This window comes from Aspergillus wentii, assembly GCF_001890725.1.
Source record: "Aspergillus wentii DTO 134E9 unplaced genomic scaffold ASPWEscaffold_6, whole genome shotgun sequence".
NCBI lineage: Eukaryota > Fungi > Ascomycota > Eurotiomycetes > Eurotiales > Aspergillaceae > Aspergillus > Aspergillus wentii.
The window spans coordinates 1,584,957-1,599,270 of NW_024467837.1; the positions used below are offsets into that span (position 1 = coordinate 1,584,957).

The 14,314-nt window shown below is 48.6% G+C and overlaps 5 protein-coding genes across 5 annotated transcripts; all 5 read right to left on the minus strand.

Moving 5' to 3' along the window:
* Positions 1-64: 64 nt before the first annotated feature.
* On the minus strand, positions 65-1,635 carry ASPWEDRAFT_114505 (putative di-, tri-valent inorganic cation transporter; the record flags this gene model as incomplete). Its single annotated transcript, XM_040828498.1, has 8 exons — positions 65-382; positions 435-514; positions 570-767; positions 1,011-1,091; positions 1,139-1,286; positions 1,346-1,390; positions 1,452-1,501; positions 1,554-1,635. The coding sequence occupies 8 exons, from the start codon at positions 1,633-1,635 to the stop codon at positions 65-67; spliced, it is 1,002 nt and encodes a 333-aa protein (XP_040686868.1).
* A 633-nt stretch (positions 1,636-2,268) lies between these two features.
* On the minus strand, positions 2,269-4,540 carry ASPWEDRAFT_116154 (uncharacterized protein; the record flags this gene model as incomplete). The annotated part of the gene is made up of 3 exons (XM_040828638.1): positions 2,269-3,825; positions 3,879-4,304; positions 4,358-4,540. 3 exons carry the CDS (start codon positions 4,538-4,540, stop codon positions 2,269-2,271), a joined length of 2,166 nt encoding a protein of 721 aa, XP_040686869.1.
* Positions 4,541-5,090: 550 nt separating this feature from the next.
* Positions 5,091-7,367, minus strand: ASPWEDRAFT_159781 (AFG1 family ATPase). The gene is made up of 4 exons (XM_040829769.1): positions 6,707-7,367; positions 6,173-6,623; positions 5,598-6,114; positions 5,091-5,549 (listed from the first exon to the last, which is right to left on the minus strand). The coding sequence occupies exons 1-4, from the start codon at positions 7,062-7,064 to the stop codon at positions 5,238-5,240; spliced, it is 1,638 nt and encodes a 545-aa protein (XP_040686870.1). The 5' UTR covers positions 7,065-7,367; the 3' UTR covers positions 5,091-5,237.
* A 595-nt stretch (positions 7,368-7,962) lies between these two features.
* Positions 7,963-10,109, minus strand: ASPWEDRAFT_30298 (phosphatidylinositol-3-phosphate-binding protein BEM1; the record flags this gene model as incomplete). The annotated part of the gene is made up of 3 exons (XM_040833383.1): positions 7,963-9,699; positions 9,827-9,928; positions 10,104-10,109. The coding sequence occupies 3 exons, from the start codon at positions 10,107-10,109 to the stop codon at positions 7,963-7,965; spliced, it is 1,845 nt and encodes a 614-aa protein (XP_040686871.1).
* Positions 10,110-12,545: 2,436 nt separating this feature from the next.
* Positions 12,546-14,198, minus strand: ASPWEDRAFT_115140 (SAC3/GANP domain protein; the record flags this gene model as incomplete). Its single annotated transcript, XM_040828556.1, has 3 exons — positions 12,546-12,762; positions 12,812-14,069; positions 14,123-14,198. The coding sequence occupies 3 exons, from the start codon at positions 14,196-14,198 to the stop codon at positions 12,546-12,548; spliced, it is 1,551 nt and encodes a 516-aa protein (XP_040686872.1).
* Between the last annotated feature and the right edge of the window lie 116 nt (positions 14,199-14,314).

Consider the following 14,314-nt stretch of genomic DNA (forward strand, 5'->3'; position numbering starts at 1 on the left):
AATCCATTTGCTAAGCTAGTGTGCCTAGCATTACTGGGAATATCTTTCGTCACTTGCCTTCAAATCATCCACAACACTTCAAATCCTCACACGACGACCCACAAGCTACCTTGCACTTCTCCAACGACCTCTGTTGCAGATTCTGCACTTCAAAACTTGCTTGCTCTTTCGTGATACTGCTTAAACCCATGGCAGGCTCAATCTCTGGCTGAAGAGTAATCGAATGGATCCCGTACGCATGGAAACACTCGTTGATGGTTCTGGCCAAGATCAAGAACTCGGACATGGAGTGTTCTGCAATCGTCACATGGACAGATGCCAGAATCTTTTGTTGATTGAGACTCCAGATGTGCAGCTCGTGAATGGATAAGACACCGGGAATCTACTCTATTAGCCCAATTTCAGCATATGAGGAAACAGGGAATACTGCCTACCTTTTCCAGATCGTGCTTGACATTATCTACATCGAGTCCTTTTGGTGCACTTTCCAGCAAGATGGTACCGGCACTTCGCACTGTTCATGTGTTAGCATGCCATACTCTACATGCACAACATGAAAGGGGCAATACCAAGTGGGAAAGACGTCAACATGATCATCATTCCTATACCCATGCTAGTTCCTGGGTCAGCGTACCACCGTCCCTCAAAGTCAGCCAGCCACATGACCAATGCTGCGGCCATGACCCCGATATTGTTGGCTGCATCACCAAGAACATGGAGAAGAACACCCATCGTTCCCAGGTCGTGACCATTGGGGGAAGGTTGGGCTGTCTGGTGTGAATGCCTATGATCAAGGTGCTGCACTTGATATCAGCACTACCATGAGCTGTATGTAATCTGAGTATCTACCGACCTTTGGATCTTTTTCAATTTCACTATCAACTGGCGAAACAGGAATATCCCCAGCTGCGTGAGACCCATGGCTATGACCACCGTGGCCGTGATTATGATGGTGCTCTGCAATAAGCTGATCAGCATTCCTGACTGATACCTAGTTTCGGAAGACACACCATGAAGAAAGAGGATACTGATCACATTCAGGCACAAGCCAATACACCCCATGATGAACACAAGCTTGGGATTATCGACATCTAAAAGAATCAGCAAGTAACACCAGAATATGAATCGAGACACTCACGCTGCAACGTAATAAAACGCTCTATGGACTGCAGGAAAACGCTAATCCCCAGGGCGAGAAGAAGAGCACCATTGAAAAATGCACCCAGCAGCTGCGCTCGCTGCCATCCGAAAGTGAGTCGTTTAGGGGATCCCTCAGTTTCAGACATCTATGATCATGCTTAATAACCTTGGTTCATATCCCCCTTCAGCCATGTATGGAACTTACCTTGGCAGCAGCATAGGCGACGATAAATCCCACCAGATCATTCAACTGAACCATATGACATCAGCACAAATGGCACTTCCTGCTGATCACGTTAAGATATACACACATAATGAAACGCATCAGCCACCAAAGCTATCGAATGCGTGTAGAAGCCAACTACCGTCAAAGTCAGCCAACGAAGACCAATTCCAAAAACAAGCCAACATACCCGATATTTCCCCCAAAAAGAAACAAGTCGCAATCCCAATGACCGCCAACAGGCGTTGAGATCGTGATATCTGCATCTGCATCTTCATCGAAACACTCTTCACTTCGGCGAAATATAGTAGCCAACCATCAACATAGGAAACAATCGGTCTGTCAATCAGTCAATCAGAATCCGACACGAAACCCAGTCAATAAGAACGAGACATAAAAATAAAAATAAAAAAGTGTCAAAAAAAACCCCCTCAAAATAGGCACCCAGTTTTCTTTTTCTGCTCGGCGAGTTTCAGCATCAGTGGCTGCTGTGTGACCTCATTATTTGATTGGAATGCTACTTGACTCTGCGCGAGTATGCAAGGTGCCTCCCTGCTTGGTGAGAAGTATGTCGGTAAAATCCTGATTTGCTAATGACAACCAGTATTGTTTGTAGTTTGATTTGCTGCTCTACTTTTGTTACTTTGGGTGCTTTTCATGACGATGGTGATTGTCTTAGGGAGGACCGTAGACAAGGTAAGGGGCATGTGGAGGTGTGCAACCACGATACAATTGTCCCTGATCAGATGCAGGAAATGAGGAATCTGGATCTTGTCCAATGGGCATACTTTGATTCGTAAGGCTTTTCATTCTTGTTTACGTAGTTTGAAGGGAGTTTTGCCAGTCAATGGCTGTCAGTTAAACTATATACGTAGGTGGAATCATGATAATACTATAGAATTCAATTAAGCAGCAACTTCATCAACCAAACCATCCAGTTCTCTCTGCCAGTTCCGATGTTTCGAAACCTCCCAGATGAACTTTTCTGCGAATCCACTTGCATCCTTTTCAACCTTGGACACCCTGACTGCCTCTGACGCAGACACGCCTAGGGCAGTAACAACGCCATAGCTCTCCGCAACGCCCTTACCAGAAGCAACCTTGACCTGGTCGAGGGCAATCTGCTTCGCGATAAAAGGCACCGCCTCATTCAGCCCAGCAACGGGCTTGAGATGCGCAAATGACTCGGCAATCCAATGCTTGGCGATACCGTTCTTGCTAAGCGTAGCAATATGTTTACCGCCAGGGACGAAGGTCGCGTCAAAAAGGGTCGACCGCATACCCGGGAAGTGGTGGTCGGGAATGACAACCTCACCTGACTCGGCTGTAACGCCTTTCCGCTGTGAGCCGATGGTGAAAACGAAGGCGTTCTGCTTCTGCAGGGTCTGCTTCATGCCGTTGTAGGCGGCGTTGTCGAAGCCGTCGGCGAGGAGGATGGCGATGCGTCGGGTTGCGATGGTGGGTGTCTTGGGCTGGTACTCGAGTTGACTGAGGCCTTTGGCTTTGAGGCCTTTGTTTTCTTTAGCTGGCTTGGTGGGGACGGTCTTGCCGCCTACATTCTTTGCAACGGTCTGTGCTAGGTTGAGGTCCACGACGGAAAGGCGGTCCGAGATACGCGAGTAGACGATGTTTTCGTCGCAGTGGTCTAGCTCGAATGAATAGGCCTTGGCTACGTGGGCCTTCTCGATGTCAGAGAGGGAATTGTAAAAAAGCTGGGCCTGGTTGAAGTGCTCCTTGAACTTGGACGACAGGTCGCGAGATTTGACGGCCTGGTGTTTCTCAGGGTATGAGGTAAATCCGCCCTCGGCCTGAGTAGCTGGGGGGTTCGCCTCAAATCGGTTGGGCCAGTAGTTGACCTTGCCCTTGGTGATGCGGTGTCTCATTGCGCCGTCGCGATTCACCAGGCTCATATACGGGCATACGGGCCGGTTAATTGGCAATTCCTCCCAGTTGGGACCAAGACGCGAGATCTGCGTGTCAAAGTAAGAAAAGTTTCGGCCCTGGAGGAGAGGATCGTTTGAAAAGTCGATGCCAGGCACGACGTGGCTGGTGCAGAAGGCCACCTGCTCTGTCTGTGGGAAGAACTCATCCACATTACGGTTGAGCTCCAGCTCACCAATGTATCGGATGGGCACCAGCTCCTCTGGCCAGACCTTGGTTGCGTCAAGGATGTCAAATTCAAAGTCATCCTGCTTCTCTTCGGGGATCAACTGCAAGCCAAACTTCCATTTCGGAAACTGGCCGGCATCAATGGCGTCCATCAGATCCTTGCGGTGGAAATCAGGGTCCTGACCGCCAATCTTCAAAGCTTCATCCCAAACCAAAGAGTGCACACCTAGCTCAGGAGTGAAGATGAACTTGACAAAATGCCGCTTGCCCTGCACATTCACCAAGCTATATGTGTTAACACCAAATCCCTGCATCATCCGATACGATCGAGGAATAGCACGATCAGACATGATCTAAACAAGTCAGCAACCCCATTCAACACAAACAACTAAGAGTAAAAACCAACCCATTGGAGCATATGCGTCGCCTCCGAATGAAGATACGCAAAATCCCAGAAATTATTGTGCGCAGTTTGACCCTGCGGAACCTCATTATGCGGCTCCGGCTTCACTGAATGAACCACATCCGGAAACTTGATCGCATCCTGGATAAAAAAGACGGGGATGTTGTTGCCCACAATATCCCAGTTCCCTTCAGAGGTGTACATTTTGACTGCAAATCCACGGACATCTCGGACAGTGTCTGCGCTGCCCTTGCTCCCCTGCACCGTCGAGAAACGCAGAAACACCGGCGTCTCACGCGAAGTATCATTCAAGACACCAGCGCTGGTGACATCCCCGGCGCTCTCAAACAGCCTGAACGTTCCAAACGCACCGGTTCCACGGGCGTGGACGACTCGCTCGGGAATACGTTCATGGTCAAATCGCATAATCTATGCAAAATCAGCCAGCAGTTCCAATTCATCTGGGAAATGCTGACACATACCTTTTCCCTCGCTATCTGGTCTTCCAGTAAACTCGGCCCATTGTGAGATCCATCCACGAAGCGAAGCCAGTGATCCGGATCAGATATCTTGATCCCATAATCCGTAGTCTGGTGGTCACCTTTCTGGACCTCGACCGTCTCCTTCTCCAGGTCAGCCACTTTGCTGTCTGCCGTTGTAGCCATTGTCGCAGTAGAAAAAAAAAATAATATTTAAATTATCGTGATCATAAAAGTCGTATATTCCGTCAAGGAAAAGCTGCCAGTCCAACATGAGACCCAATTCCAATATATACCAGGCATCTTCACCCCATTTCTAAGCAGCAATTGACTCTTTTACGTCCCCATGATGTAAACCGGCCATTCTGGCTGAATGCAGACAGTCACATCTTCAGTAATCCAGCAAGACAGAAAAACTTGTGGGGAAGATCGACCGACCATGGTTTGCGAGACAGGCTTGACGGAGAATCTTGATTAGCAAACACCCTGTGTAACGCACCTACCCAAGCTCGTTAATCCGGCAATCGGGATTTGGGGAAGTCAAAAACTGGATTGGGGATTATTAAGGTGGGAATGATGATGAATGTTGATGGCATGGTTGGTGATCAAAGTGGGTGGGTGTGGGTGTTGCAGGTGATGTCATAGAGACCATCAGCCTCAGCAGCAGGATTTGGGGTTTGGACAAATGAAGTCGACGATATTCATCGACGTGGTTTACTGAATTGCTACACAGCGTGTATGTGATGCAGATTCATAATCATCGAATGGAGCTATACATGTAAATGACTAGTCTAACACAAGTCTCTATAATCTACCCATGGGGTATATACACATCAACAGCTGAATCAAGGTATAAAACACGCAAAAAGTCTAGACCAACACGTTATTGATAAGCTTCACGAGCATCTTTACTCTCAGTGGCAGCATTGTCCACACTCGCTTCCAAACCCCGCTCCACCCACTCTTTACTGCCCATCTCGGACAACCGGGACAGGGCACGCGCAAAGGCGAATCGCTCCTCGTCTCCGCTGAAGATGGAGGTCGATTTCAGGGCTTGCATGGAGAGACCCAGGTCGTCCATCATCATGCGCATCGCATCTGAAAGGTCGGAACCGTCGCTGACGGAGTCTTTCACTTCATTCTCCGACATGAAAAGGTTGGACAGGGGGACTGCGGTGGTGAGAACCAATTTGGCCTGTGGAAGTCAGTGCAAATCCAACGAAATCGATACAGCAGTACTTACTCTGCCCTCATAAACAGCATCGATAAATGTAATGAATCTCCTCGCCAAATCCCGCTCGCTCAAAGTCATTCCCGGAACATCGGTGACGATAAAGGCATCGTAATTACGGACCAACTCCAGATAATCGGCCGCTCCTGTCGCTCTTCCGATCAACTGCTGGAAGCTGAATTGCGCGGCTCTACCGCTGGCAAGGGGCACTTCGATCTTTCGCCCCCATACCTCCTGCGTCGCGGGGTGCGGGGGATCATTGATCGGGTCGCCCAGGTACTCGAACCATTTCTGCACATGTTGCTCTGCATCGGCGCCCAGCGGGTGGTGGTAGACGCCAGACGGGGGGCGGGGGATTTTACGGTAATCCGTGGGCGAGTTCAAGTTGATCACATCCAAGGCGGTTTGCAGGAGTTTGATACAGGGGATGAACGACTCGCGCTGGATACCGTTCTTGTAAAGATCGTTGGGGTGTCTGTTTGATGTCGTGACGAGTACAACACCGTGGGACATGAGGAGTTCGAGAAGTCTATACAGTCAGTCTTTCTATCTCATCCGGAAACAGAAAAAGAATGCCAAGTACGTACCTCCTCAAAATCATCGCATCAGCAACATCCGTACACTGAAACTCATCGAAACACAACACACTCGATCCCTCGGCAATATCCGCGGCCACCAACGGCAGCGCATCAAAATCACTCCCATACTTCATTTTGACCACATGCAGTCGCTTATGCACATCCTGCATGAAATTGTGAAAATGAATCCTCAACTTGGCCTGGATATTCGCCGGCAACGTCTCATAAAACAGATCCATCAGCATGGTCTTCCCGCATCCCACATCCCCATACATGTACAAGCCCTTGGGGAGGTCTTCGGATATGGTATTCTCGTTGGACTTGTTTCCGCGCCCGAATAAGGAGCCGAAGAAGGATGTTTTGGGGTTCGGATCGAGCGACTCGACGGTAGGGTGGATGACCTTGGGTGGGTTATAGCCTTTCAACACTTCGTATAGACGTTGAAGTTGTTGGATGATTTCTGCCGTTCAAATCCAGTCAGTTCCCTTTTCCCCAACTCAACCATAACCACCAAAAAAAAAAAAAAAAAAAAAAAAGACATACGCCTCTGATACGGATCATCCCGTAACCTCCCCTGTCCAACTCTCGCATCATACTCCATCAACGGCCCACCAGCACCACTCTGCGCCTCCGTCGCAAACCCTCGCACACTCTCCTTCAACTTCAACGCATTACCCCTCTGCTGAACCACTACCCCGGGAACCTGTCGACGCTCATACCCCCCAGCCTGATGCACGCCCCTCCGACATTCCCTAATATGCGATGGTGACCTAGTTGCGGCCCGCGGGGTAGCCGTACTCGTAGTGGCGAGGGTTGTTGATGATCGCGGAACCGAAACTGCCCTTGATTTCAGCGCGGTGGGCAGATACTCCGCGCAGATCTTTGCGGATGGTCGGCTCATTTGTATAGTTCTATCTGTGACTGTCTTTTATCTTATTTGAAAAGAAATGTAATTTGTCGTGATGCGATGCGATGGATGATCCGTATGCGTAGCCGAGGTTTGGCAAAGAGCGGGCGGAGATAGCAGAATATGTAGGAAAATAAACAAGATTGAAAATTCCAAGTGGAAAACAGCGCTCTGGAGATGCACAATAAAAAGGCGTAAAGAGTGAAAAAAGTGAAATGCAAATTCCTCCAAACTCAGTCAGTCTCCCAGAAACCGGTCGACTCCAAGATCTTCAAGTTTCAACCCTTTCGGATCGGTTTGGAGCCTTTGAGGCGAAAAAGAACCGCACGGGATCCGAAGACCGAGGTCATGTGACTTGAACCGGCAATCGAGGCGGATTTACTCTTTCCAGCAGGATATAAATATACAGCACGGCAATAGACTCGAAGCAGACTCATTTAACTGTTGATTATAGTCTTATGTATTCTATAGTTCCAAAACTCAAAGCGTAAGTGCAGGTAGGTAATGAAGCCTACAACGTGTATATATGCAATGGAAAAAGACATATGTACATACATGAGATGGAATTTGCGCCAGTTGGGTATGAAAAAGCAACAATCGCATATTGCCCCCAAGGAAATAGAAAATGCACCAGGTGAACACGAAATAACAGCCACAGGAAAAAACAACAAGGAAATACATGACAACATAAACATTTCGGACATCTCATTCTTATCATCCAACCTCATGAACCAATCGAAAGCGCTCAAAAGGCATTATGATGATCCAAAGCATAAAAGATCAACCGTTAACACCGAATACACCGTGTCAATCGTACAAAATGGCAAAATATGGCGCCGAGTAGGTGAATAAAAGAGCAAATCTATCGCAAGGTCGACAATAATGACGTATCTTATGCAAGGCTCACGTAGAGGGTCAGTTTGGAATTCCGTTGGATGGCGGTGTCGAGATCACTGTCGCTAAGAAGGTCGACCAATGTGCCCGAGGGCTCGTCCTTGTATTGCACCACGATATCCTCGTTCACCTTCAAACGCTCCATGAGCTTTTCCTTCAGCTGGTGGACGCTGATGTCATTCGGTATCCGGATGGCAATTAGGTCATCCTGGAAGAACACCTTGACTTTGATGGCACTGCTGCTGGAAGTGGTCGACACCTGTGTCAGAGAGCTTGGCTGACGGTTCATCGATGGTGGGCTGCTCAGAGAAGGCTGCGCCCGCTGGTGCGAAGCTCGGTCTGCTTGGGCGTTCATTTGAGCTTGAGAGGACTGGCGGGATGCGGTACGGGATGCACTGCGGGATGCCTCGTGGCCTGAGGAGTGGTGAGACCCTGCCGAGTATCGAGCGTCTTCTCCAAACGCATTGGGGTCGATTTCAAAGTCTCCGGGACGCGGCGCAAAGAGCTGACGGACCAGCTGGCAGCGAGCGATGTGCGGAGACATGGCCAAGAGCTTCTTGATATACTCGTCGAGGTTTTGGCGTCGTCCGTTGGAGATGGCATCGGTGACATGAGTCACTGGGCCGGGCATAAAAGGCAACGTGCGCGGCTTCCCTCGGTTACCAGCCTCATCCTCGAACTGGGTCAGCAGAGCGATCTGGAAGTCGTAAAAGTCATGGTAGTATCGGGACAGCTCCCAGCAGCGACCATCTTCCATCTTGGCCTCAATGATGTACCAGTATTTGTCGTTGTCGAAGCAGTATCGGGGGATCGACGCAGCCACTGGAGCCAAAAGGGACTGGTAGCTCGTGGGCGGCGGGGGCTGTGATGAATGCTGCGAGATGGCTCCTTTGCTGGTATTGCGGTGATGATAGCCCTGAGTCATCAGCAATGTCCGCCGCAGAGAGGCTGACACGTTACTCACAAAAGTGTTACCATTCTGGCTCGAATGGCTTGTACTTGGAGGAGCCATGGACATCTTTTCAGCGACCGACGGGGCGGAGCTCATACTGCTTCCACCAGCCGAGTCAATCTTGCCCAGTGTGATACTGCTGTTTTTGTATTCGGCCGTCATCTTCTTCCATTCCTCGACCTTGGGCACACCGGCCCTTCTCACAGCTTCCAATGGGTCGGTCACGGCCTGACCGGTCTGCATGTCCCTCAACTCGATAAACGACACGGGGATGAGGCCCGGGCCGCCGAGACGACCGATGGGTTTGGCGACGAACCATTCGGGATTGGATTGGGCGATGACGATGATCGCCTCGCCGGCTTTGGCGGCGAGCTCATCAGGGCGCTCAGCCTGAAAATCGTACTGGACGATACCGTAAACCATGGCACCGTTACCACCTTTGCCCAATGTTGACATTCTCAGGATGGAGGGGTATCTGGGCGCGACGTTGGATTCCGGGGGAGGTGAAAAGGCTAGCGGAGCAGCGCGATCTGAGAAACCCGAGTCGTGATGCTCTTTCTTATGCAGCTCGACGGAGCCGCCACTGTCTCGCTCGTTTTTGCCGATGACCTCGAAAAAAGAAACGGGCACCAGCCCCCTGGCACTAGGGATGAGGGGATTACACGCTTCGTACCAATCGAGGTCGTCCTCCCTGCTGATGACGTGAAAGAAGTCGCCCTTGCTGAAGGCCAATTCCTGCGTGTTTCCGAACTCGGGTTGGTAGTCGTAAAGAGCTTTGATGACCTGGTTGGAACAGACGTGTTAATATTAAAAGAGAAAAAAAAGACCCGAAATTGTGGTCGGCCACGATGCCAAGAAAGGCCGGGCGGGGGAAATTGCGAGGCATAAAAGCGAGACCAAAAAAACTGACCTTTTTCGGGGGGAGAATGGCAATGGCGGACTTGGGAGTGATGGAAATATGGTGGTGGTGATGTTTGGGATCTTTCTCTCCTTTGAGAGAACGCCTGATGGCCTGGAAAGGAAAGTTTGAGTTGGTTAATTTAATTTAGAATAATTAAGATCTAATAAAAAATTGTGGTGTTGATGATTTGGGTGTTGGGGCAGCACAAGCGACAATCGAGATAAACGAGGGGCGGGGGGGAAGAAGGGAAAGGAGGTGAAACGAGGGGCGAAGGAGAACAACATACCTTCATTCTTCAGGTAAACTAGTAGAGTATGGGAGATGGTGGGGGAGGTCGGGTTATTAAAGAAATGGATGGATCGAACAAGAAAGAAATGATATGTCGAGGTCGAGGTTGGATGGAGACGATGAAGGAATGATAGATCGATACTGCGATTGATTAGTGGGAGGAAGAAGAGAGGAAGAAGAGAAGAACAGAAGAAAAGAAGAACAGGATCAAAAGATGTTCTTTTCTTTTTCCATCTTTACTCACTCTTTTTTTTTTTTTTTTTGCTCTAATAATAAAATAAGACGAGAATAATAAAAGAAGAAAATAATAATAATCAAATAACCAAGAGGTACAAGTCTGGATTGCGACGGTGGCCCGCTTTGATTTTGCCCCCTGACTGTGCAAAAAAGGGAACAATGCGTGACAGAAAGAGAACAGAAGACCGAAGAAGGGGAAGCGAAGGAGCTGAACCAGGGAGCGGCGTCCTTCTTTGCGTCTTCTTTTTTTCTCTTTTTTTTTCTGTTGCTGAGGCTATCCTTGGTTCTCTCAGGTAAGGTACACTCGTTGGTTCCAGACAGACAAAGTGAGTAAGTATTGGTGGCGGTGACGCCAGCCTTGGAGAAAGATGAGAAGGGAAAGAAAGTGGCAAGGCAAGACAAGGCCAGACACGATGAAGATGAAGATAGTTTGTCGCTCTGAGATGAGAGATGAGATGATGCAAAAGAAATCGCAAGTGGACCGTCGGTGCCTAACAGCCTGCCACTACTGCTCGGGATGGCCTCCCCGGCTGCAAGTCGAGGCATCTTGGGCATCAGATAGGATGGACTGAAAAGCATCCACTTCCAGAAATCACTCATCCGTTTTTTGGCTGTCATTGACAATGCTTGTGCAGTCTCCAATTTGCATCCTCGGTTCGTCTCTTCTCGCTTCCACCCTGCGCGTGGTGATCGTCGCTGCATCCACGGTTCGTCCCAAGTCTGTTTGTCAGAAGTCGGATACAGTCAGATAGAGACACGACAATGTATTCTGGATAGTCTAGATCGGTATCCCTGCATTTCAGCAAGGGACCGGCCACTGCATCCGCATCGCACAAGACATTCATGTACTGTCGATCTGGTTTTTCTTATCTTGTGGAAGTCGAGGTGCTTCCGTGCCTTGCTTGTCTATTTATACTAGGTATCCATGAGTTCTATTATAATACTCCCTACTATTTACATTATACAAGTAAACCTATAGATATACATAGATATAGATATAGATAGACTGTTCTATAAAGAATATAGATGCTATCAACCTCGTGTTCGGATATTTCATCGGAGGCACAAGAAGAACCCCCACATGCCGATAACCTCATCGTGATACATCGACTTTATATTCCTCATCTATCACTTGTACATCTGACAGCTCATTCAGATGAATACCTAGTATCCACTTCTCCTACAGAAGTGTACCATCCAGCTGGAACCAATAATGCACTACACACTATACGCCTATTAATACTGTATAGACAGTTACACCATACAGTAGTACAAGATAGACATGATATAAAGAACCTTCTAATCCTCCGTCACCAACTGCCAACAATTCTAGACCGTGAAAATCCCCAGATTGGCTCCTTTAATTTCCTATTCCAACCATGTGGGACGCACATGTTCGAGACTATTATTGCGGGTCTCTCCTCCGTCTTCCATCAAGCCATGAAAATGCATACAGAAATGTCATCTATCAATTAATATTAAAACATCATGCATAATACTCCGTCCGTCGAATATGATACATTCCCTGTCATTCGGAATTGCCCCTCATTATGTATTGTGTGTAGAATAATGTAGACAGTTCCACTCCACTTACGTCAGTTATCGAGATCCATTTCAGCCATGTTTCTCCCAACTTCTGCTCATGTCTGCATCGCCACGCCCACGGCTCCATTCTTGCTCCCCTTTTTACCCTTTCCCTCGATCCAATCATCCCCTCCTTCGTGTTATTTTATTCCTCTCCAACTTGTCATGCAACCTGTCAGACCGTTGATTTTGTCCGGTGGGGGCGGGTGGACTGCCGGTGGGGCTGTTGCTTTCTCACGGGCTTACAAAGACTTACGAAGACCATCGACAAGTCCAAGACAATTGAAATTACTCTGTAGAACTGGAACTTTTTTTTATTGCCAAGATAACTATTAGTTAGATGCCACCCGTCCAGCCACTGACGAATTGAAAACACTCCCGACGCCACTGACACAAATTGGGTATATGGTTCAAGCCATACTCAACTGTACGCATCCCATGCAGAAATAAATGTAGAAGAGAAGCGAATAAACGAAGAGAAAGAAAGGGGGGGATGCTGAAGAATGCTGGAGATGGATGAAATGGAAAAAATATGAATCGATCAAGTGAAATGTACATTTCACACCGGTCAGTAGGTAGTAGGTGAAATAAATGCCAGGCGAATGGAAGAATGCAGAACTTATATCTGTCCCTTGATGTCGACTACCCGATGAGCTTCGGATTTGGCCATCTCAAACAGTTGTCCTGCCCGGCCTCCCGTAAGCAGCTTCACTGCCCCATCTTTCTCCTGGAGGAGTTCCTCCGAGGTATGGTCGAGAATAAAGCGCGCACTCTGCTCATCGGACTCGAATCCAAGTTCTTCAGTAATGAAACGAATCTTTACATCCGGTTTGTACCTGTCTTCTGCATTAGCCAAGTCCGCAAAGACAGAATAGGAGTACTCACGCTTTACAAATAGCTGCCAGTGCGGAAAGTCGCTCCCGGTCGACAAACATGTCCATCAGGTAAGCCCCCATGTTCGGGGTGTCAAGGTACAACTGGAAGAACCGGTGATAGTTTCCAAGAGCAAGGGCTGAACGAACATCCAAGGCATGTTTAACAGCAAGGTCTCGCTTGTCTGCTGCTGTTAGATCCGCCAGCGCATCGTTCATGGCCGTCCAGTTCCGAGTGTGAATGAAATAGAGAATACGATACGCCTTAAATTCGGTAGGGTGTCCGCCAAGTTGCTGGCTATACAACGCTCGCAGCTGAGTCTGGCACTGATTATACTCACCAAGATCCCCTTTCTCCAAGGCAATACGGGCATGAATCTCATAAACGCTGACGGTGAAGTCGTTCCTGATATGCTGAACCGTCAAATCTTGACGCAACGACTTGAACTGATCGCAAATATAGCCATAGTTGTTGTCCCTCTTCCACTTTTTCTTCAACAGATCCAAGGTCTTGTGCAAGACTGGAAGAGGTCGAACAGTGTCAGGATTTGGTGCCGAGGTCAAGCGGAAGTAATTCTTCTCCAAGTCCTGGCATCTTCCAACAACAGGGCCTTGGGCACCCGAGACAGGCGAGTCACCCCGTGGTGACGACGGCGACGACCTATACCCCCCACCAGGTCCTTCAAACCGTTTCCTCCGCATTTCCAGATTAGCTTTTGACTTACTTGGGTTTTTGTGATCTATCCGCTGTCGTTTGTCTGTTGAAGAATAAGTCACACGTTCTTCAAAGGTATTTTGTTGGTTAGTCTGTCTCCATGGCGGAGAGCCGTTCGTGTCCGCATGCTTGTACTCAGTTGATTTTCTTTTTCTTGATATATCCTCCGCCTTCTGAGAACCAAATGCACCTGGAACACCCCACGCTGATACATGGGGGTTGGCCAAAACTTTGTTTCGCTCATTTTGAATCACAACCTGTGGCAGAGGCAATGTCTCCCAGTCAATCTTGCCGAGTCTATCATTCTCTGCTGCTTCAGTAATAACCGTCTTCAACTTGACTTCCATCTCTTCCCTGCTGACTCCGGAAATCCGATTTTCTGGCGCAAAACTTCGCTGTACGTACAATCGAACAGATGGCGGCCATTCTAATCGTTTGCGTTGGTTGGCTTCTGCTTGGGAGGCGGATGTGGATGGAGCTGGAGCTGGAGATGAAGCTGTTGCAGAACTATGAGCAAAGCTACGACGTGCCTGTACTGGGATATACGCTGGGGTCGCTATCTTAATATTAGCATCGACCTTGGCAATATTTTTGAAGAGCGAAACTTACCATGTGCTGAGAAGTGAGAAGGAGCCGTCGCTGTGGCCGACGCCGTGACACGCCACGGTGGGATGCCTGAACTCATGTTTTTGAGGATGTCTAAGATAGAGGCAAAAAGGAAGAAAGGAAAAAAAGGGTTTGAAGAGACAATAAAACTACGGGTCGAGGAAGTGCGGTCAAAAAAACATTCCTACCACGAAG

Excerpts from the sequence above, each read along its gene's own strand:
- ASPWEDRAFT_159781 (XM_040829769.1), bottom strand. The coding sequence starts at position 7,064 with ATGAGCCGACCATCCGCAAAGATCTGCGCGGAGTATCTGCCCACCGCG. Across the intron at positions 6,624-6,706 it reads GGATGATCCGTATCAGAGGC|AAATCATCCAACAACTTCAA; the intron begins GTATGTCTTTTT and ends TTTGAACGGCAG. Across the intron at positions 5,550-5,597 it reads ATGCTGTTTATGAGGGCAGA|GCCAAATTGGTTCTCACCAC; the intron begins GTAAGTACTGCT and ends TGACTTCCACAG.